This window comes from Lepus europaeus, chromosome 1, assembly GCF_033115175.1.
Source record: "Lepus europaeus isolate LE1 chromosome 1, mLepTim1.pri, whole genome shotgun sequence".
NCBI lineage: Eukaryota > Metazoa > Chordata > Mammalia > Lagomorpha > Leporidae > Lepus > Lepus europaeus.
The window spans coordinates 3,953,224-3,975,692 of NC_084827.1; the positions used below are offsets into that span (position 1 = coordinate 3,953,224).

The following is a 22,469-nucleotide window of genomic DNA, read 5'->3' on the forward strand; positions in this document are numbered from 1 at the left end:
ATTTTTGCATGGCTTTGTTTGATCTATTTGCACCAATGACAATGTACTACTGAGATAGCAAAAGGTGCCCTGAGAGAATCTAAGAGAATTCTTAGGAGACAGTTCAGTCACGATATCTGATTGTTCTCTTTCCTGAGGTTAATAATTTATATGAATTCCTTGAAAGCGTGTGCTGCTCTGCTCTGATCGGCACTGAGAAGGAACAACATGGGAGGATGGAGAATTAGCTCTTGGGGAGAAGGATCACCTAATGCAATGAGATTTTTTTCAGGGCTAGGCTAGAGTAAGAGAATAATTGTTGTCCATGAGAATTCTCACTAAAATGCTCTTCTTCAGAAGAGTTTAAAAATCACACGGACAGGATGATTTGGTCTGAAGTCTTCCTTCATCTTTCTGAATGTTTGTCTGATGGCTTCATAAACACAGTGAATAATGGGGTCAGATATGTATAAACCTGTCCTGGACAGCTCGGGCTTACTGTACGTCTAACCTGACTGCTGCCACTGTCGTGGACCCAGATTGCCAGTGTCAGTGTCCAAACTCAACTCAGTATAGAATGGGTATATTACAATCTTCCAGGTGCCCCATCAGCCAGGTGGTAATAGATAGTCCGCCTCCATCACAGAGGAAGTATCTTTTTGAAATATGAAAATGACACATTCTGGACTGGGACTCACTTTGTTCTAGCGTCGTCACTGTCCTGGCATCCTCAAACTACCAAAATGTCTTATTATTACACACAAAATGTATGTGTTTGCAACCAAGGAAGTCACCTCAGGTGCTAGCAGTGAGGCCCATGGGTGGTGCCGACGCTTTATGCTTATCATCAAAACTAGCTGGCCTTACATGATACCGATATGGTCTTTCTGAAATCAGTACAAACTCAATCAAGGAAAAATCTTCAAAGGCGAGATACCCTACTTAATGCTCTTCATTTCTCCCGTAACTAAAATTTCAGTTAACAAAATAAGCAAGTCGCAGATCTCACAATTATACTTAATATTTCCAACACAAAATACCAGCACTGTGGGTTAGGGTTGACTTGTCTGGTGATTGTAGAGCCCTTGCAAGAACAGGATTTACCATGGCCTTGCACGTGCTTCCTTTGAGGATGTCTCTTCTCCCCGCACTGGGCTGAACGTCTCCAGCACTCCTTGGGCAGCAGCCACCACCTGAAACCCTTTGTTTCTCTATGTTTAACCCTCACCCGAAACAGACTCCCCTTTTAAAATCGTCAGTTAAAATTCTCTGGTGGTAACTGAAGTTGCAGAAGTAAAGTGAAACTAGGAGGAAGGAAGGAAGAAAAATGCTACAATGACAATCCAGAGGGTGGAATCCTGGGGCAACTGGATCACAAGTGCGGAGCAAACTTGGGTTATGGGAGTCTGTCCTCAGCTCCCTGTTTTTGTCCGCTATGCTATCAGCTCCTCGGTTATTAACTGGTCGTGTCTCAAGCAGGCACCCAGAATCCTGCAAAATGAGTGACAAGAATCTATACCCGTGGAGAGTTGCCTGGACAAGGAAATATCAAGTGCGATACCTCCCCACAGTCTCCTCCCTTGAATCCTTTCCCCGATCTGTGCTTCTATGTGGGTCACTCCTTGTCAGACTTCCTTTTCCAAACACATGTATTTAAGTCACCCAAAACACATGTTGTCTAATTTAGTGGAAATGATAGGAGTTTTGGCAGCCAGAACAGCCATGGAGTGGGCTTCCCTCCCCCTCTCCCCACCCTATGCCAGTTATCAATTTGTTAGAATAAAATCCTCACATCATAAAATGCCACTGTCCAAGGAGTTTTGTTTCTCATCTTCATTTACAAAGGAGTGTAATGAGCCATGCTCAATCAGCATTCTCTTCAACGGAAGTGAGACAGATACTCATGGTCCAATTCAGTTTAATTCAAGTTGGCACCCACCACGTTTAATTCTAGGCTGGCCATGAGGACAGGGTGTTGCAGGGCCCAGAATTCCTGCTTGGGAGCTCAGTTGCGGTGGATTGTGTTCCTAATCCAGGTCATGTAGTGAAAGATGTTGGTATAGATGCCAACATCAGCTCTCAGAATACATCCATCTGTGTAAGTCAGGATTCCATGAAGTACCCCATTGCATACTGCAGGGGCAGCCGAGATTTCCTGCCAAGAAATTGGAAAGTAGATCACCTTCCTGGCAAAAGGTACGAGGAACAAAAGGAGGACATCAAGGAGCGGGTCTGTTACCTTGCAGGGCAGCCTCCTTCCTGGCACAATGCCCACACAAAACATGCCTTCCGTGATCTTGTAAGATTTATAGGCATCGAGACACTCTGATTTGGAGATAATTGAGATGTTCACGTTCTGCAGTGAGTCAGGCTCCTTGGCTATAAGAAAAAGAGAAACTGACCTTCTTTAAGAATTCTCTTAGGGAACAAATCTTCCCTGTCTCTCATTGTTTTCCTTCTTTTGTCAGAAAGGAAAAGAGACCAAACACAGAGAGAGATCAGAACCGGCAGTTAGGACAACCAGGAGGACGCTGGAGGTTATCAGATTAACAATTTCTTAGGATACCAGTGTCCGTTTCCTTGCGAAAGTCATTAAATTTTTTGAAGTTATATGTAAACATGAGACGTTCCTGAAAGAACATGAAACAAATTGCTTCAATTTTTTCCAGTCATTTACACATTTAAAGACTTTCCTTTGACATGGAAGTCTTAGAGTTTGAAGGAAATTGGAGATATCCAACTTAGCTTTTCATTTCTTAGGTCAAAAATAAAAGTATTCATTTAAAAATCTCAAAAATTAATTTCTTAAGACTGTGCAACTAGTAAGTGGCAAAAAACTACAATTTAAAATTGAGTGTACTGGGGCAAGCATCTGGCACAGTAGTTAAACTGACACTCGGGACACTTTCATCCCATGTCAGAGTGCCTGGGTGTGAGTTCATTCCTGACTCCAGCTTGCTGCTAGTGAAAACCAGGAGAGGCAGCAGGTGATAGTTCAAGGACTTAGAACTGCGACCTCCGTAAGAGACCTGGATTCAGTTCCTGGCTCTTGGTTTCAGCCTGGCCCAGCCTTCCTGTTGTAGGCATTGTGGAGTGGACTTCTTTCTCCCTTTTTCTCTCTGTGTTCCTCTCTGCCTTTCAAATCAATAAATAAAATAAAACTTTTTAAAAAATTGAGTATCTGATTCCTAATTTAAATTCTTTCCTTGGTGTGGTCTAAAAATACAGTGAACTGTGTATATCCATGAAAAGTTTCAAATGGCAGATATTCCATTCTGAAAGAAAATGGAGAAAACAAGGACCAAGTTGCATCAATAACGTGTCATTTAGTTTTCTCTACCGAAGGTGTGTGCTTATTTTAACATATTATTTTATTTATATATTTACATATATTTTATATAAATACACATTATATAATATAAATAAAATTTTATACATTATTCATATATTATTTATATTTAATATATTAATATATAATATATAAATACATATATTTAATATATAAAATATATTTATATTTAATATATTATTTATATGTATATTTTATATACCATTTATAAAATGTATTATAAATAATATATATTTTATATATTGTCTCTATATAAATAAATATATATATTTATTTTCTAATCCAGAAACAATTTCATAGTTCTACATTTCTTTAGGGAGTAGTTCTTTAGGAAATGTTTATTTAACTGCTTCATGAACCAGATCAAAATAAGCTGTGATTGTTTTTATAGCCACATCTCTTTTTGACTCAAGTGGCATAACCCAGAGGAACCAAACACATTGCTAAGTAGAAAAACAAAACAAAGCAAAAAAAAAAATCAAATGACCTACAAAGGACAAAGAATTTCTACTTCTTGATGTAATAAAGAAAATGTACCCCCCAAATTCTGAAGCCTTAGCTAAATAGTAGTTAACAAAACATTGGCAAAGTGTGTAACTGCCCTGGCTGCTATAGCAAGTAGAGATGGATGGACCTAAAAGGCTGGTGAGAAACGAGTCTCTTTTCCATACAATGGTGTCTATGTGTGATGAGTAACACTTGCATGCGCAAATAAACTTACTCATGAATAAAGTTGCATTCATAAATCTTCATAAGGAATATATCATTATTCTATTTTGGTGATAGCTGATCGACTTCTCTCCCCTAATACTCACTATTAACAGTTAATTAGGGATTGTATAAGCATTTTGAGATGAGATGGCAGGCAGACAGGGACTTAGCAAAGCTATCTTACGTTGCTCAAAGTCTGTTCATGAGATTTGCAATTAGAGACATAGGAGAAAGCTTAGTATCTTGTTCAGTATTTTCAAATTATATATAGAAGACTTTACTAGCAATGATAATGGTAATCTCTTGTCAGTTTTAAGATTTATTTATTTGTATTTAAAAGACAAAATGACAGAGAAAGAAGGAGAGACACACAGAGCGAAATCGTCCATCCTCTGGTTGCCTCTCTAAAATCCTGGACTGGATCGGGTTGAAGTCAGGAGCCTAGAACGACATCTGGGTCTCTCACATGGGTGACAGGGGCCCAACTGCCTGGGCCGCCTTCTGCTGCCTGCCATATGATTAGCGGGAAGTTGGGTCAGACGCAGAGCACTCAGGACACAAACAAGTACCCAATTGTCTGTTTTCTTAATAAATAAATAATGTGGAGTATGTTGACTAAAAACTCTTGGGGTTTGGCTCGGCAGTTCAGATGCTGCTTGGCATGCCACGTCCCCTGTTGGAGTGCTTGGGTTGAGTCCTGGCTCTGTCCTGTCTCCGGCCTCCTTCTAATGCCGACACGGGGTGCAGCAGGTGGCTGCTGTGTAGTTTGCTCCCCAACACTCATGTGGGGGACCCAGGCTGCGTCCCCAGGTTTGGCTTCATCCTTGCTCAGCCCTGGCTGCTGTGGGTATGTAAGTGGATCAGTGAATGGGAACACACTTTCTCTTTTTCTCCCTCATAAATACATGTACACAAGCATATATAGTTTTAAAATGTTTGTTTCAAAAATATTTTCCTCTGCTTTTAACTAGGTATCCCTACTGCAATCTTTCAAAAGGCCACTCTGATTTAGCACAATAGTATATGTATTTCTTAGGTGTAGTAAGTTAATATTTATCTCTTGATTCTTATGGGGCTTTTCGGTGATTTATTGCTTGAAATCGCTTGGAAACACCTGATATAGCATTGTGTCTCATTTGAGAGTTAAGGAAACTGATGCCCCAGCTGAAAATAACCTGGTGTCTCACAGAAAATTAGTAATAGAATACAAAAGGCTTCTTTCCACTGAAACCACTCCCAGCATCCATGAAATCAAAGGCGGCAGAAAGCAACTATGGGGAAACACATTTGAAGGTTTCTTTCAGTGGTGTGCAAGAAAAGAGAAAACAGAGGAGAAAGATGATTGAAGATATTAGAAGACAGCCTTGCTGGGTGGAATTTCAGAAGTTAAGAGTACAGAAGATTGGGGCTGGCCTTGTGCCATACTGAATTAAGCTGCTGCTTGCGATACTTGCATCCCAAATGGGTGCTGGTTCGAGTCCTGACTTTTCCACTCCCTGTGCCTGTAAAAACAGTGGAAGATGGCCCAATTGCTTGGGTTCCATACCCACATGGGAGACCTGGATGAAACTCCTGGTTCCTGGCTTTGGCCTGGCACAGCACGGGCCATTGCAGCTGCTGGGGGAGTGAACCAGCAAATGGAAGACTATAACTCTGCCTTTTAAGTAGATAAATCTTTTTAAAAATGAGTTCAGAAAACACTAGAAGCATGTCTCAGTTCTGGGGGAACATCATCTCAAAGCCAACAGACAACATGGGACACCTTGCACTCACATTCGTCACATATGTTGTAGGCCCAGGTGGAGACAGTGCACATGGTATTCACAGGGGCAAGTCGGTAGGGCAAGTTGACCACGTTCACATAATTACTGGGTTCAATCACTCTGTTCAGCTTGATTAACATGAGGTCATAATCAGAAGAAGAAACCGAGAAATATGGGTGATGGATCATCTTCTCATAGCCAACGACTTGCACGTCACTTTCTTCAGTGTCTGCTGGGATTGTAAGCCCCAACATCACTTGAAGCTTCCTGGAACAACACGGATGTTCAGAGGAAGTTTTGTAGATGCCATCTTCATTGTCATGGCTCCTCACCCTCCCAACAGACGTCTTCTCTGCCACCGGATGTCCCCCCAAAAGTGTTCTGAATCCCCTTAATTGTCAAGAGCCAAGTGTGTGTCCCACCTGCGAACTCAGAGTGGCTTTGAAGGCTTAAGACTCACGGCAGGTTGCAGTGTGCGGCTGTGAGCACCCACAGTGGGTGGATCAGGACCCCGGTGCAGGGCAAGTAGTCAGACTTCAAGTAGACCAAGTAGGGTGGAGTGAAGCCAGTTGTATAATCTGGATTAAAGGCAAAGGAAACTGGAAAGAGAGGCAGAGACAAGACATTCTGAGATTTTTCAGTAATCACTAGAAAAACCAAAGGAAATATTTTAATACATTTCAAATTCCCTCACTCTTCTCTAGCAATTTTATCTAAAAACTAAATCTATAAAAGGATTTACTTCATTGTCTTTGTAGAACATGAAGAAAGTGATATTTACTCCTTGAAGTTTGGCAATAAATATTCTCCAAATTGAAACACAAGCTTTCTTAAATACCTTCCACAATTGCATGAATAATGTGGTAAATCCACTCATTTTTTAAAAATTTTACAACTTTAAAATGTTTGAAATAGTCTTATACTTTCTCGGGGCTGGTGCTGTGGTGCAGTGGGTTAATTCTCCACCTGTGGAACTGGCATTCCATATGGCGCTGGTTCTAATCCCGGCTGCTCCTCTTCTAATCCAGCTCTCTGCTATGGCCTGGGAAAGCAGTAGAAGATGGCCCAAGTCCTTGGGCCCCTGCACCCATGTGGGAGACCTGGAAGAAGCTCCTGGCTCCTGGCTTCAGGTCGGTGCAGCTCTGGCCGTTGAGGCCATTTGGGGAGTGAACCAGCAGATGGAACACCTCTCTCTCTGTCTCTCTCTCTCACTGTCTGTAACTCTACCTCTCAAATAAATAAATAAATAAACCTTTTTTAAATAAAGTCTTATACTTTCTCCCAACAACAACGTATGCTGGAATGATATAAGTGTCATTATAAGAATAATAAAATGCTAATGAAGTCTAAGAAGGGAAACCATCCATTCACTCTGCAAATAAAACAAGGAACGCCCGGAGTCCACGGCTCTCCTAAAAGCCCGCACACGCCATCAAGCTGAGGTGAGTCAGGTAGGCAGTGTCACAGGAGCGAATACGGCAGGGACAGTGACAGTGACAGTGGCAAGGGACACAGAACCAACCCCACACTTGAAGTCTGGGACAGGGTCTCCTGTCTTGATACATCTGCCATGCTTCCCCCAGGATTTCTATTTGGGGAGGATAGAGACCAATGTGCAGACACTCACCAGGCAGGTTCAAGAGAGCCCAGAGGAGGATACACTTCATGATGATGTCTTTCCAAGGGATATGGTTCAGCTCAGCAGAGAAAGAAATCAAATGAGAAAAATCAAGAAGGGGTCCTAGAGTTGGAAAAATATGTATCATCTGATTTCTTTCACTGGTGGGACTGCTCTAGCAAAGGTGTCGTTCAGTCAGATGATGGGGTGGTGTCAGCTGTCAGAGAAACAAGAACAGAGGTCAGTGACTTGGTCCCTGATACAGGAGATAATGGTTCTAGAATTCAGAGCAAAAAATGACTTAACCTGAGAGTTGAAGTTTGCTGAGTCTCCACAGCATCCCTGTCTCTGGTCTCCCCTTTGTCGAACCCTGAGGGAGGTCCCTCTCTGAGCTACATGTAGGATACTGACCGCTCCCACCTCTGTGATGCTAACCCCCTCTTGTGTGACACTGCTGTTCATCTCCAGTGGACAGAGCCCAGCCTGCTGGCGCTGGCTTTGCCCTCTCTTTGCCTGACATCAACTTCTCTTTTAAATATTTTGGTTCCTTCACGTCACTACGCATCCTTTATTTAAACCAACCACCCAATAATGTGTATTGTGTGTCTGACTTGTATTATGACCTGCTCTTGCTGCTGGAGAGGTCTACAATTAAAGACTACACTCCTTCCTCTCAAGCTTTTAGACCAGTGGGAATGATAGGTATACAAGCAGCCACTTAGAAAAGAAACCAATCAGAAGTAAAAATTGAGGTATGCCACAGAATAGGTGAAAATAGATTCAAATCACGTGTCTGCTCAAGAATTTATATCTAAAATGTATAAAGAAAACTAAAACTCAGTGATAAGAAAGCAAAGCCAATCTAAAACCGGCTCACAGAGCAGAGCATACATCTTACCAACTCCATTAGTAGTCTGCTTGGGTTGCTACATAAAATACCATCGTCTGAGCGACGTAAACTACAACATCTATTTTCTCACAGTTCTGGGGGCTGGGAGCCCATGATTAAGGGGTTGGAAATTCAGTTTCTGTTGATGACTCTCTTCCTGGGTTGTTGGCAGCCAACTTCTTGCTATGTCCTCATATGGCGTTTCCTCTGGCAGGCAGAAACACACACACACACACACACACACGGAGGTAGGTAAATAGATACATAGATGGGTGATAGATAAGTAGATATATGATAGAGCAGGAGGAGAAGAATCTATTTTTTCTTCTTCTAAGAGTGCTATTCTTATCAAGGACCAACACTTCTAAATTCATTACCTCCTAATTACTTAATTACTTTCTTATAAGCCCTGCCTCTAAATACAGTCACATTGGAATTTAGGGTTTCAAAACATGAATTTTGGCATGAGTGAGCAGGCGTTACAAATTCCATCTATAACAGCAGATTTTCTCTGCTGGTTTGGTGATACAGTGGCAGCCACGTGAAAGCCCAGGTGTTGGAAACCTCTAAGAACCAAGGAAAGACCTAGGACCACATGGACTCTGAATTCTTTCAATGACTTGAACAATTATGGAAACTAATTCTTCCCCTTCACACTTGTGAGACCTGGAGGAGGTGATACAGCTAAGCTGTGCCTGGACTCTTGAAACACAGAAGCTGTGATAAAGTAAACGTGTACTGTCAAAAAGCACCCACTTTGTGGTAATGTTTTTACTCAGCAATAGAAGAGTACTAAAGCCCACTTTGGGTGCTGATGATGTATTAGATATTGGTGATTTAGTGGGAAGGCAAGCATGGTGAGGTCGTCTAAGGGGGACTGATACCACAAGACAGACAGTCATGAATACGGCAACGTGGGAGGTTGGGGAGACGGGGGATTGGATGCATGGGCCTTAACATACCAGTGAGAAGATCTCTTGGGGAAGTGATGCTTGAGATTTAAAGGAGAGGATTTTAGGCAAAGGAAGAGATGGGGAGAAATCTCTGGCAAGGTGAACGATTAGGGCTCACTACAGAGCTGAGAGCACAGGGAGAGAGACGTGAGGAGACACAAAACAGACCTTTTGGGAGTTCTGGGAAGCGGACAAGAAGGGCAGCCAGAGAAAAATCAAGAGACATGTTTTATATGGGAGCAGCTCTGTGTGTTAACTCATGACAGGAAAAGCCAATGGTAGAGGGAGTTCAAAATATAGAAAAATGGGTTCAGCTCTGTTTTGTTGCAGCCATTTGGAGAGTGAACCATGGAGTGGAAGATCTCTCATTCTCTCTCTGTTGATCTGTTTTTTCAAATAAATAAACATATGTATGTATGTTTTGGAAAGGAAAAATAAGGGGAAGAGTTACCACTGAAGTAGCAACCACGTCAATTCTGTTGGTCAGTTGGATGTCTTTGCTGGATCTGCCTTCTGTTTTCAGGCGGTCAAGGTAATCCTTCAAGAAACCAATGGCTGATCACTTTCGGTTTGGTGGACCATTTGTTTCGATACTTCTGCCAGATATGAGTTGTGGGTCTGGTGCTGAGGTAACTGTTGGGATTTGTATCACTGGTGGATACAGATACTGTGTCAGGGTGGGGAACATTTTCTCTGTCATGGGTCATTGGGATATTTATAACATCATTCATGGGACCTACATAATTATGAACTTAAAAATTAGCCTGCTATAGGTTTATTGAATTTCAAGTCCTGTCTTGATGGATTCAGCCAGGGCCAGATCAAATGGCCCAAGGGCCAGACACTCCCCACTCCTGCTGTAGTTAACAAGATCTCTCTTCTGCTGTAGCATAAAGGATAGGAAATGAAAAAAAGAGTAAGGAAAAACTGAGTGTATTTACAGGTTTGGTGAAGGCAAGATAACTACTCCTGACCCTAGGTCAAATGCTGGAAGCAATCCTGAAAGAAGGGTTATGAAATAACTACTGCTGGGAATCACACAAATGACTGACTTGGAGACTACCTGATTCTCAGTGAGTGCTGAAGACAAGCTCTAAGAGCTGTAAATGATCAGTTGAGCCTTTTATTGAAAAAAAAAAAAAACTCTTTCATAAATACAGATGTGACCCTTTAAGAGGACACTGGAACACTGGACAGTGCATCAGAGGTAGGAAACCAAGGGAATGGGGATGAGGCTGTGAGAGAAGACAGCAGAGGGGTTTGTAGTTTATATGGAAAGAGACCTAAAAGGAAAAGATGCACATATTCCATTAACCTGCATGTATGGATTTGAGAACCAATATGATCTGGTATATGTGCCAGTTATACAAATACCTATTTATTTATGTATTTATTTTACTTTAGAAAAGAGGATAAACATCCAGGCTAAGAGGATATCCAAGAACCAACCTGTTAGAAGTCTGCAGACACTCTGCGTTTACTTCAGATGGAGCACCAAACCTCTTTTTCTTTCCACAGTCTGTTTTACATGTTTTCCATCTCACTGACTCTCTGTACATTTTGGCTTTTTAAAAAATTTTTATTTTATTTGAAAGGCAGAGAAAAAGAGACAGAGATCATTCATCCATCTATTTATTCATTTTTTATTTGTATTTATTGACAAAATTATACATATTTATGGGGTACAATGTAGTATTTTGATGCATGCATACATTTAATGATCAAATTAGGATAATTAGCATCCATTGGTTTATATATTCAAGATTTCTTTATAATGTGAATGTTGAGAAGTCTTTCTTCTAGCTATTTTAAAAAGTGCCATATGTTATTGTTAATTATTATTACCCTACTGTGCAATAGAACACCAACAGGATTGTTTTTAACATAAAGAAAGAAAATACTTTTTATTTCAATAAAAGCAAACCTTTCTGAGGTTTTATATTTTTTGAGAAAAGCAACTTTGAAGAAGAACCCAAGAAAGGTGTATCTTTTGCGAGCCCTTAGACATTACTATAGCTTATGAGACATAGATAATATCCTTCACTTTATACATTAAAACAAGATAGATCTTTGCAAACAATTTTAGTATTAACTCTCATAATCCAACTCTTTGAGGACAGAGTTCCAACATGAGAAGTTAGTGCATAGTGACTCCTGTTGTTTATTTAACACCTAACACTCTTATGTACAATGTCAGTGACAACCCAAGGCTCTTCACATGAGCTGCCTTGACTGTGGAAGCCGTTTGAATCCACAAACTCTGTCAAGTATTTAGACAAGGTCATAAACAAAGTGGAAGTTCTCTCCTCCCTTCAGAGAAAAGTACCTCCTTCTTTGATGACCACTTCTTTCTGCTTGGTCTCATCCACAGAGATCCTTCATGTGGGACATTTTATGCCACAGTGTCTTGGCTTTCCATGCTTGAAGTGTGCGCATGGGTTTTTCTGTAGACCAGAATATCTTGAGTGCTGATTCTGAGGTCAGAGTGCTATTTAAAGTGATCGTCATTCTATGAGTCTGCTTGCAGTAGCCAGGGCTGAACCAGGGCCAAAGCCAAGAGCCTCTAATTCAATCCAAGTTCCCCATTTAGGGGGTGGAAACCAAAGCATCTGAGACTGTCAGGGTGCATATCAACAGAAAACTGGATTGGCAGTAGCTGTAACACAAACCAAGCACTCTGATATGGGATGTGGATGTCCCAAGTGGCAAATTAACTTCTGTGCCACTTGTGTGTTCTCTTTTGCTTTTTTAGCAGATGACCCCCATGTCACATTGCCCCTTTCCTGCATGTTGCTCCATGGTCCCCCATGTGACACTCTGAACCCCAACGTTTAGGTCACTAGAGTCTATTTAACTCTATTGCAGCTGTGTTGCCCAGTGGACCTGGGATATTGTATGTCTCCCGACCTTCTGTCAGTGTGAGAAAAACGCTAAACACCTGCCACAGCTCTTCTCAGGAGCAAAAGGTCTTTGCAAAGCCTGAAGCAGCTACCTATAAGTACTGGACTGCCAGGTAGCATCTGAGTTCCACATCTTTTTCTCCAATTTCCGGCAAGAAATGACTGCCTCCATGCCATGCAAGGATCTCAAAAATGGCATGCCACGCATCTCCTGATATGTAACTATGATCTCCCCCCTTTGCACACAAAATCACTGTTTCTTCTCAGATTATCTTTGGAGATTACCATCTGCCCAGTTGCCCAAGTCAGAAACTTGGGCATTATCGCTGATGTCTCCCATTCTTTTTCTCCTCACAGTTGTTACATCAGAGTCTTGTGGGTTCTGCTTCCTCAGCAGCTCTCAAGTCAGAAATCCGATGATGTCTTATTTCCCATAATAGCTTTAATGACATGCCATTCAATGTCTACAAGAGGAGAATCCAAATTCCTTTGTAGAGTAGGTCAGCCCTTTTCTGCATGTAACCTTTGCCCACACTCATAAAACATGTTTAGTAAAGTTTTTTTTTTCTGCTCCTGTGGATTTTTTTCTCAATTATTATTTATTTGCATATATTTTCCAGAACATACTACACTTTTATATACTTTTCTATCCTTCCATAGTTTATCCACCTCTTTTTAAAAAAGATTTATTTATTTGAAAGTCAGAGTTACATAGAGAGAGAAGGAGAGGCAGAGAGAGAGAGATCTCCCATCCACTGGTTCACTCCCCAGTTGACTGCAGTGGCTGGAGCTGCACCAATCGGAAGCCAGGAGCCAGGAGCTTCTTCTGGGTCTCCCACAAAGATACATGGGCCCAAGCATTTGGACCATCTTCTACTGCTTTTCCAGGCCATAGCAGAGAGCTGGATCAGAAGTGGACCAGCCGGGATCAGAACTGGTGCCCATATGGGGTGCTGGCAACTGCAGGCGGTGGCTTTACCCGCTTTGCCACAGTGCCAGCCCCTGTCCACCTCTTTGATGCTACTTTTTCCCCTGATTCTGCCATCCCGTAGGTTTGGTTTTATGATTTCATGGAGCTTGTTTCTGATAACCATTATAGAACTTGTCACAAAGTATTCTGCAGGTGGCCCTTGAGCAATATGGGAGTTGGGGTGCAGACACCTCTGCATAGTTGAAATTTCATGTATAATTTTTGATACCCTTGTAATGCAATAGGTGGTGGCTATGAAATTAACATAGCATTGCATTCTGTACTACAGTTATTTTATACAGTTATGTTTTAATACTGCACATTTATATTTGTTTTCATTTCTCTCTACTGGGAATGGTGCCATGGACATTGTGTGTTTGCGTGCATATATTTTGATAAGTTTTAGCTTTTTATAATAAACCCATTTATATTTTAATGTAGTAAGTGATAATATAGACTATCTACATATTTTTTATGATATACCTAGCTTCTTAATTTTTTAAATATATCTTGGCTATGGGTTTCATCTGTGAGGTTTTCCAGATTGTTGCAAATCTCCGAAAATAAGAAAAGAGAAACAAATATGCATTTAAGTGCACCTTTGTCATTAAATTCTGCGCTGTTCAAATAAGTGTAATTAGCTAGCCAATGAAAAAGATCATATTCTATTCATTCATGTATCCCTAGCAAATGCAGCACATATTAGCAGCTGGCAATTAAAACAAAATTTTTAAAGAGTGGACAAATTGTTGGGATGTTGTTAAATTTCTCATCACTCTTGAAGCTTGCATGATAAAAAGAGTGGAAGTCATGGTATAGGTTCTGTCAGTTTTTATTGATGCTTTCTTGTTGGATTTTGTCCGGATGAAGAGTTAAGGATCCATTGTGGGAATCATGAAGAGATGACTTTGAGCGTATGGGAGAACAGGGGCACCTCAGTTTTTACTCATGATCGCCATGATCCATCTTGCATAGGGATGAATTTCTGTAAAGAATCCTTCGCTTCCTAGGATGATGCTGCCTTTGGCCCAAGACAAGATTCCCTGCAGCCTCCCATTGCAGATGGCTGGCGCCGCTGGTACTTCCTGCCAGAGAGGACAAACGAGAAGTCAATATGGCTTTGTCCTCATGGAACAAGAGCATAAGAAGAAATGCCAAGAAGTGATGTAGTGCTGCAGCAAAACCATTCCAAGGTATGGACCTATTTTTCTTAAAAGGAGACAACCCTCTCTTCACATCCATAGAGGTCTTACCTCTTTGTTCCAGCTTGACTCAACCTGAGCACAAACAAAAGGAAAGGGGTAGGTGGTTCCAGTTCAAATCTCTCCCACTTTAAAAGCATTGAGGAGGACTGAATTTCAAGCCCAGAGACTGAAGGAAGAGGGGCTAGGGGTCTCAGCTCTTTGCTCCTTCTGCCGTGCCTGCCTGTCTCCCTGTGGGAGGAAGTAGCAATACCTTAATATCAGATATGGGAATCAGAGGTTTTCCCATACACATGATGTTCAAAGTCACGTCTTGTTGCTGTTTTTGGAGTATATTCAGGCATTCTTGTGTGGGAAGCGCATGTTCGTTTATCCATGTCAGGATGTCAGCGTCACTGTCTGTGGGAAACAGAAGACGAGTGAGTGCTAGTTACCCTCCTCATCACAGGTGATTTTGTGATAATCCCCCGTTTTGTCAATAAATTCATCCCTGAGACTACCCAACACAGGTCACGGCAGAACTCCATCCTTGGTAACGTTCCCAGGTCAGAATCGTTCTGTCGGTGACATGAATTGCTAAATCCTGCTTCATCGGCCGCCAGGTCTGTCACTGTGCTGTTCCCGTACATGATTTGTAAACCTTTTAAATAACTCTGAGAGACTATGTGACGCCACGAGGAGAAAGACGTAACAAGGCCATTGTCCCCAAGAATCCCCCTTCCACTTTTGGGCATCTAATTCATCATTTCTACATTTAATCATAAAGGGAGAGACTATTTTTCTGTGTACATATCTGCTTTTATGTAAACAGCTTATCAATGGTTTCTCTAGGAGTGTATGTGTATGTATGCACATAGATGCAATATGTCCCTAACGGATCAGTTCATTCGTCTTCGTCAGACAGTTGTTCTTATACCAGCGACTTCAGAATGCAGAGGCTGTTAGTAAGGTATGCTGTAATGTTCATCTCTGATAGAGAGCGTCAAGGAAAAAGGAAATCGAAGACTTGACCAGAGATTGCTCGAGTTAAGCCAAGTGTTACTTACAGATGGATACCTATGCATTCCCAGTCAAGTGCCCTCAAGTAGGTTAGACCAGAAAAGGTCAGGTCGTTAAGAGAGAGAGATGGGGCCAGCACTGTGGCACAGTGGGCTAAGCCTCTGCCTGTGTCACCGGCATCCCATATGGGTGCCGGTTCTAGTCCCAGCTGCTTCTCTTCCAATCCAGCTCTCTGCTGTGGCCTGGGAAAGCAGTAGAAGATGGCCCAAGTGCTTGGGTCCCTGCACCAGCATGGGAGACCTGGAAGAAGCTCCTGGCTCCTGGCTTCAGATCAGTGCAGCTCTGGACATTGTGACCATTGGGGAGTGAACCAGTGGATGGAAGACCTTTCTCTCTATCTCTACCTTTCTCTGTAACTCTATCTCCACATAAATAAATAAAATCTTTTGGGAGGGTTATGCTCATTTGCAATTTAGAAAACAATTATTTATTTATTTTGAAAACTTGGAATTAACAAAGAGAGAGGGAGAGTCAGACAGAGAGGGAAAAGAGAGATCTTTGAGCCATTTGGTTCTGCCCCAGATGGCTGCAATGGTTAGTGCTGACCAGAAGCCAGGAACTTTATCTGGGTCTCCTACATGGATGGCAGAGGCCCAAACACTTGGGTAATTTTCAGTTGCTTTTCCCAGGCTTGTAGCAGAGAGCTAGATCAGAAATGGAGCAGCCAGGACACGAACTGGTGTCCACATGGGATGACTGCATTGCAAGCTGTGGTTTTACTTGCTACATCACAAAGCTGGTCCCCAGTTTGAAATTTTATGGGAACTAAGTTAAGTCTAACAAGTTATGTAAAAGTAGCTTAAGTTACTTGGAAGAATGAATTCCTAATAACTATTGGGAGTTCTGCATCAGAGAATTTAGGGGTTTAACCTATCACTATGATTCTGACATGCAGAGCCCACGTGATAAAACTTTCGTAGGTTCATTTTCAGATGGTATGTAATCAATTATTTTGTAACATATGAAGTGATCACTTTAAATAAGATGTACAAAGACAAATATCATAGGAACTGCAATTTATTCACAATATACATTCACTTAAATTTCCAGGCACTTTGTTTATAAATTGAAAAATGAAGTTGGAAAATACTGAGACCATGCAAGTTTCCATTTATTTGTTTTTATTAAATAGATGAATTTTTAAATTTCCCCTTTTCTTTTTACAAAACAGATAAATTGAAATTTTATGGGAACTAAATTAAGATAAGTGCCAAAATCAGGGTTTAAACCTGATTAATACAGGACAAGTTGTCTCAGTGAACACAGCTTTAGCAAGCCAGTAAACCAATTTTATCCCATCACTTCATTTTCTAAATAAATAAATATTTATTTATTTGAAAGGCAGAGAGGATGAGGTGAAAGAGGAGGAGGAGGAGGTGGGAGAAGTGGAGGAGGAGGAGGAGGAGAAAATATATTTGCTGATTTACTCCCCAAAAGGCTACAATGGCCAGGGCTAGGCCAGGCTGAAGCCAAGTGCATGGAATTCCATCCGGGTCTCCCACATGGGTGGCAGGGACTTGACCCATCATCCCCTGTTTTGCTGGCACGTTAGCAGGGAGCTGGATTGGAAGCAGAGCAGTCTGGACTTGAACAAGGACTCTGATATGGAATGCCAGCATTACAGGCAGCTGCTTAGCTCCCTTGGCCACGATGCTGGCCCAGCCCATTCCTTCTTAAAACTTGTCATTCAGGTATAAATGTCCTCTAATAAATGTATCTCAAAGTGCCAGCCAGGGAATAATCGTGTTTCTGCATAGGATGTAACCCACGTATGCCTCTAAGGTCCTCCCATCCTAAACGCCAAGCTCTCCACAAGCTCCCTGAACTCATCAGCTATGCCCAGTGGTACTGAGTCTGGCCAGAATTGTTCTGCCTTCCTACAATAAGCAATAGATTTAATTTCATCATTTTATTTCGGATGTCATGTGGTAGTTCTGTCATCCTTTGAAGATACCTGAAGAGGGCATGATTTGTTAGCCCCATTAAGTAAGAGCCAACAGGGAACAACTGATGCCTTAGAAATCCACTTTCTTTTTAAGCGCCCTTGATCATACAGGCTATCTGAGCTCACAGGGGAGCAGGATGTGTGTCTACAGCATGGGCTGTGACCATGTTTTCCAGGAGGTATGTCAAGCCAGAGGGTCACCAGCAATGTCACAATGACCAACTGACTTCACAATGAACCTGCCAAGTCTCCGCGTCTGAGTGGGCGCTCTTGGCTGCAGCAGTGAGGACAGTAGCCCTCGCTCTATGGAAACTGCGCTGGTGACAGAACAAGCGTTTCCCTCACCATCTTCCCTCCTCCCAGGCTCCTGGGAATGATTCACCGTGTCCCTGCACAGAGGTGGTGTTTCTGTGGTAGGGGGTGCGAGCATCTTTTTATTATTATTATTTTTTTGCCTCATCATATCATGTATATATTGCTTTTCTTTTCTCCACTGCTCTTACTTTAATTGAATGGTGGGATTTCAGGAACTTCAGTGTGTAAGTCACCCATCCACAGGATGCCTTAATCCTCTCTTTGGGGTGTGGACTTCTAATGTTTCTACCTTTTTTATTTTTATTATTATTATTATTTTATTTTTGACAGGCAGAGTGGATAGTGAGAAAGAGAGACAGAGAGAAAGGTCTTCCTTTTTGCGTTGGTTCACCCTCCAATGGCCGCCGCGGTCGGCGTGCTGCGACCAGCGCATCTCGCTGATCCAAAGCCGGGAGCCAGGTGCTTCTCCTGGTCTCCCATGGGGTGCAGGGCCCAAGGACATGGACCATCCTCCACTGCACTCCCGGGCCATAGCAGAGAGCTGGCCTGGAAGAGGGGCAACCAGGACAGAATCCGGCACCCAGACTGGGACTAGAACCCGGTGTGCCAGCGCCGCAAGGCGGAGGATTAGCCTATTGAGCTGCAGTGCTGGCCTCTACCTTTATTTGAGCTCCATTCCCCAGGCCTTGGTGCTGAGTACTCTAGAGATATTACTCTTGTTCCCTGCGCCATTTGTGGTGTCAAGTTGCTGCCGTATATAAGTTTCTTTGAATGTTGTGGCTGACCTCCAATCCTTGTATAAAACCCTGGCAATAATTCCTCTATGATTGATGACGTTACCTCATAGTAGTTGTTTCCATCAAGTATATCTCAGCATTTTTTTCACATCTCCATCATCCCCAGCATGAAGAGTACAAAGTCAAATACTTACTATTTCTATATTCATTCCAGATCCAGGTTGGGATAAAGCAGGAATCATTGTATGGCATGGGTTCCATGGCAATGGCTATCGTTCCCACATTGCTGTTGATATCAGCAGTCTTGGAGAGTTTTATCATCATCAGATCATTTTTGAGGTATTTTGCATCAAATTCAGGGTGGGGCACAGTTAATGAGTAATTCCGTGTTTGTTCTTTCTTATTTTTGATGCTTGGTTGAATAACTCCCAGTCGGATATTAATACTTTGAAAGAGAGAAGGCAGGAGAGATGGAAAGGAATGTCAAGTTGCAAGAAATACCACAGACCACCTGTTCAAATTATATTTCTTTACCATAAAACTGAAGGGACCTCCTCTGCCTATAAAATAATAATAGTTGCAGGATTGGGGTAAAGACATGATATGTGAAGCCTGACATGACGCGTGGAGCACCGAGAAATCTCTCAAAGCAGTCGAGTTACTGAGATTTGGGTAATCCTAGTTAGCAGGTGCCAGAGATGGCACCACAATGCATGCCTGCACAGTTCTTTGTCTATTCTACACTGCCTCAGGCAAATCTTGAGCAAGCCTATAGTCACTATTGTTTATGGATAGTTAGGGCCTTTCCCTGCTGTTCTAGGCCAAATCATTGTATTTTCCATGTGTTGCCTACATTTAACAGAACTTCACAAGAGTAAGGAAACAATTTATCATTCTCCAAATTACCATCTCCCATTGTATTCCCTGGAAAACTTCAGATCCTCCCACCTCCACTGCCAACAGACACACCAGTCTCTCCCTGCCAAAAGCAGTTCCTGTGATGGTTACGGATGAGAGAAAGGATCCGTGATTGGGAGATAGGAACTGTCTTTAACTCCTGGCTATTTCCCAAAAGGCACAGAACAGGAGTTCAATCGTGTTTGAGCATCACGATGGCTAAGAGTTGTGATGTTGAAATGAGCTTTGTAAGCAGATACTCCTCAAACTTTGAATAGATCTCATTCACTCACATATCCCCACATAGGACAGGAACCCTGACATCTGCAAGGAACTGTGTTATTGTGTGCAGTAAGCCTGTGTCCTTCAACTGATACCCACATCATGTAGCTTCTGCCTAATTCTTCATCTTATCCCAGAAATGCCCTCCCTACTAGTTATGCTCAGGCAACACTGCCCTCTTGGCTATTATTATAGGGATGTCATTATTCCTGCACCCTGGAAATATATCCAGGCTTTCTTCATCTGCCTGCCTCCTCTTCCTGCTAATCTCTCTGTTCAGAGAAGACTGACATGACCAGCCTAACTAAAGTAGAATTCTTGTTTCATTCTCATATATTACAGCTGAACAGTCATTTTCATCCTTTGTTTTTGGCCATTTATTTGCTTTGGCTTTCTTTACTACAATGCAAGCTCCATAAAGATACACATGTTTCTTTCTTGTTTCCTCATTGTTTTTCAGTCTCTTTCTGTACAGTAACTGTTCAGTAAGTATTTATTGAGGAATGAATGTAATTTATTCTCCCTGACAGTCTTTGGACACCTATGAATCTTTTCTTAAACTACCCAAATGTGTTCTGTTCGCCATCTGCAAGAAGACTTTCCCTCCTGCTGGGTCTTCCTATCTCATTAACAACATACTGAAATGCTTTGCCAGATCTACTTCATTTGAACAGATTCCTCCAAGCTCCTAAGACAGACAACAAGGTACTTACGGTAAGGAGCAGTGAGCAGCCGTCAAAACCCACTCTGGGTGGATAAGAGACCCTACACAGGGTCCTGACTTGGACTGGAGATAGACCAGGTAAGGAATAGTAAATCCTGCCGAGTGTGGCTTTTCTATAAGGTTATTGTCCAGAATGGCCCCTGGAGAAGCAAGAAGTCATAGGTAGAAAGAGAGACAAACAATTCAAGAGACTAGAACTGACTGTGACAGTTTTCTGTAACCTGTCTTCAAAGCTAAGATCAAGTTCTTTTTAACATTTTTAAAAATCAGAGGAAATCATGCATGACACCCCAAGCTACACATTTTCAGGAAACTGACAACTGTCTTTGGTTGAGATGGAGACTAACTCAAAAGCCCATCACCCAGGGATCAAACTCTGGCCATGCTATGTATTGCTTTAAAAATATTTTAGATATTAAATTTGGCTGAGAATGGGGGTGGAAAATTAAATGCTGCCTCACCCTGGTAGTGAAAGGAATGGAAATCTCAGGGCTTCCCAAGCCCCCGGCCTTGCCCAGTCTCTGTTCCAGGGCTGATGACCTCTAACGGTCACTGCCCTGGCAAAGAGCCGTGCAGTTGTGCATGACTGGCTGCTTGGGAATTGTAGGTCAAGAGGCTGGCCGCAGCATCGCAGGCGAGAGAGAGGCACGGGCGGTGTCCTGGCACGCGCTCCAGACTCAGAGAGGCTAAGGGAGCCGGTTGGTCAGACGAGCTGGGCATTGAGCATGCTCCCTCCATTCTGACGGTTGATGATTTTAAAAAAGCTCTCCCTTCCCTGTCTGTCTTAGTTGGCAGGCTGCTTGTCTTTCCAACCCTTCATCTACTACCCTGAGTCTCACCCCAGGCAGACCCAAGGCCCCAGACTCTCACCAGCTGCAGACAAGAGAATGAGGATGAAGTGACCCTTCATGGCAGGCTGCAGTGTGGCCAGCAACAGATGAGCAGATCACACTGTGAGCAGTTCTAGGGAAGAACAGGTAGGGAAGAAACACTAATCACAGGGAAAGGAGAGAAACGAGGAGTTCATCAATGTCTTCAAACCAGTTTGTATGAAAACCTGAATATATAAGCAAACTGGGGGCTACCTCTGTGTGGGCGATAGAGAGAAACACACAGGCCAAACCAAGGTCCTCTGGTCTCCTCTCTGACCCTGAAAGGCCCTGCAAGAGCATTATATATTTGCTGACTACTCTGGCCCCTTCTGTGATGTGGTCTGACTCTGTTGTCCCCCCCTCCCTTTGTGACTTCAAGCTTACCTCCTTAAGCTCCTCTCTCTAGACATCCTTGCTCTTCACAGAGACCTGCAGATTGGGGTAAAAACATATTTAACACACTTTTGCTTTTTTTTTCTCTTCTCCTCCTTCTAGAGATCAAGAAGTTGTGGTCCCCATGGAAGGTCGTGGCAAAATCAGAACTCAAATCTAAGTCTCCAGACTCCCTGTGACAAGGTTAGAGTTCACCTGAGTTCTATGCCCCCAGGGAAAGAGGGCAGTTAGGTCCTCACCTCCACCACTCTTGTGTGTTCTGAGAAATGAATTACCGCAAAGGAGCTCCCTTCCCATGTGACTTAGAGTGGACCTTCTGTTCACTCTCTCTCTCTTGTGACATCAAGTAAGACTTCAGATTGCTCTGTGGATTACCTGTGACAACTGTAAAGAAATAAAGTGGTGATTTTAATAGCTGTTATTTTTCATATTTGTGTTGTTCTTTTCTGTATTTTTCTCCTTAAGTGTTGGATTTTGTAAAACAAAGCTGAGATTTGTTTTTTTAGGATTTATTTCTTTCTAAGTAATTTTTTTCTTTTAGATTCTGTTTATTTATTTGGAAGGCAGAGTTACAGAGATGCAGAGGCGGGGGGGGGGGGGGTCTCTGTACGATGGTTCACTCCCCAAATGGCTGCAACAGCTGAAGCTGCGCCAATCTAAAGCCAGGAGCCAGAAGCTTCTTCTGGGTCTCCCATGCTGGTGCAGGGGCCTAAGTACTTTCCCAGGCTGTAGCAGAGAGCTGGATGGGAAGTGGAGCAGCTGGGACTGGAACTGATGCCCATAGGGATGCCAGCACTGCAGGCAGAGGCTTTACCCGTATGCCATGGCACCGGCCCCAAGGTTTGTTTTTAAATGGAATTTCCATGATGTTTATTTCATAAGTTATATCAGGCTTTGCCCCTCACAAAAAT

At 42.5% G+C, this 22,469-nt stretch overlaps 2 protein-coding genes across 2 annotated transcripts; both read right to left on the bottom strand.

Annotated features, from left to right (window-relative positions):
• Positions 1–1,984: 1,984 nt before the first annotated feature.
• On the bottom strand, positions 1,985–7,469 carry PRSS58 (serine protease 58). Its single transcript, XM_062197660.1, has 5 exons — positions 7,430–7,469; positions 6,263–6,401; positions 5,813–6,069; positions 2,219–2,358; positions 1,985–2,134 (listed from the first exon to the last, which is right to left on the bottom strand). Exons 1-5 carry the CDS (start codon positions 7,467–7,469, stop codon positions 1,985–1,987), a joined length of 726 nt encoding a protein of 241 aa, XP_062053644.1.
• A 6,598-nt stretch (positions 7,470–14,067) lies between these two features.
• LOC133761808 (probable inactive serine protease 58) lies at positions 14,068–21,203 on the bottom strand. The gene is made up of 5 exons (XM_062194663.1): positions 21,164–21,203; positions 20,283–20,433; positions 18,585–18,835; positions 14,588–14,733; positions 14,068–14,217 (listed from the first exon to the last, which is right to left on the bottom strand). The coding sequence occupies exons 1-5, from the start codon at positions 21,201–21,203 to the stop codon at positions 14,068–14,070; spliced, it is 738 nt and encodes a 245-aa protein (XP_062050647.1).
• Positions 21,204–22,469: the final 1,266 nt, after the last annotated feature.

Excerpts from the sequence above, each read along its gene's own strand:
- PRSS58 (XM_062197660.1), bottom strand. The coding sequence starts at position 7,469 with ATGAAGTGTATCCTCCTCTGGGCTCTCTTGAACCTGCCTG. Across the intron at positions 2,359-5,812 it reads CTACAACATATGTGACGAAT|CCAAGGAGCCTGACTCACTG; the intron begins GTGAGTGCAAGG and ends TTTTTCTTATAG. Across the intron at positions 2,135-2,218 it reads GAAGGAGGCTGCCCTGCAAG|GAAATCTCGGCTGCCCCTGC; the intron begins GTAACAGACCCG and ends ATTTCTTGGCAG.
- LOC133761808 (XM_062194663.1), bottom strand. The coding sequence starts at position 21,203 with ATGAAGGGTCACTTCATCCTCATTCTCTTGTCTGCAGCTG. Across the intron at positions 20,434-21,163 it reads CATTCTCTTGTCTGCAGCTG|GGGCCATTCTGGACAATAAC; the intron begins GTGAGAGTCTGG and ends TTGCTTCTCCAG. Across the intron at positions 14,218-14,587 it reads TTCCCATATCTGATATTAAG|GAAGTACCAGCGGCGCCAGC; the intron begins GTATTGCTACTT and ends CCTCTCTGGCAG.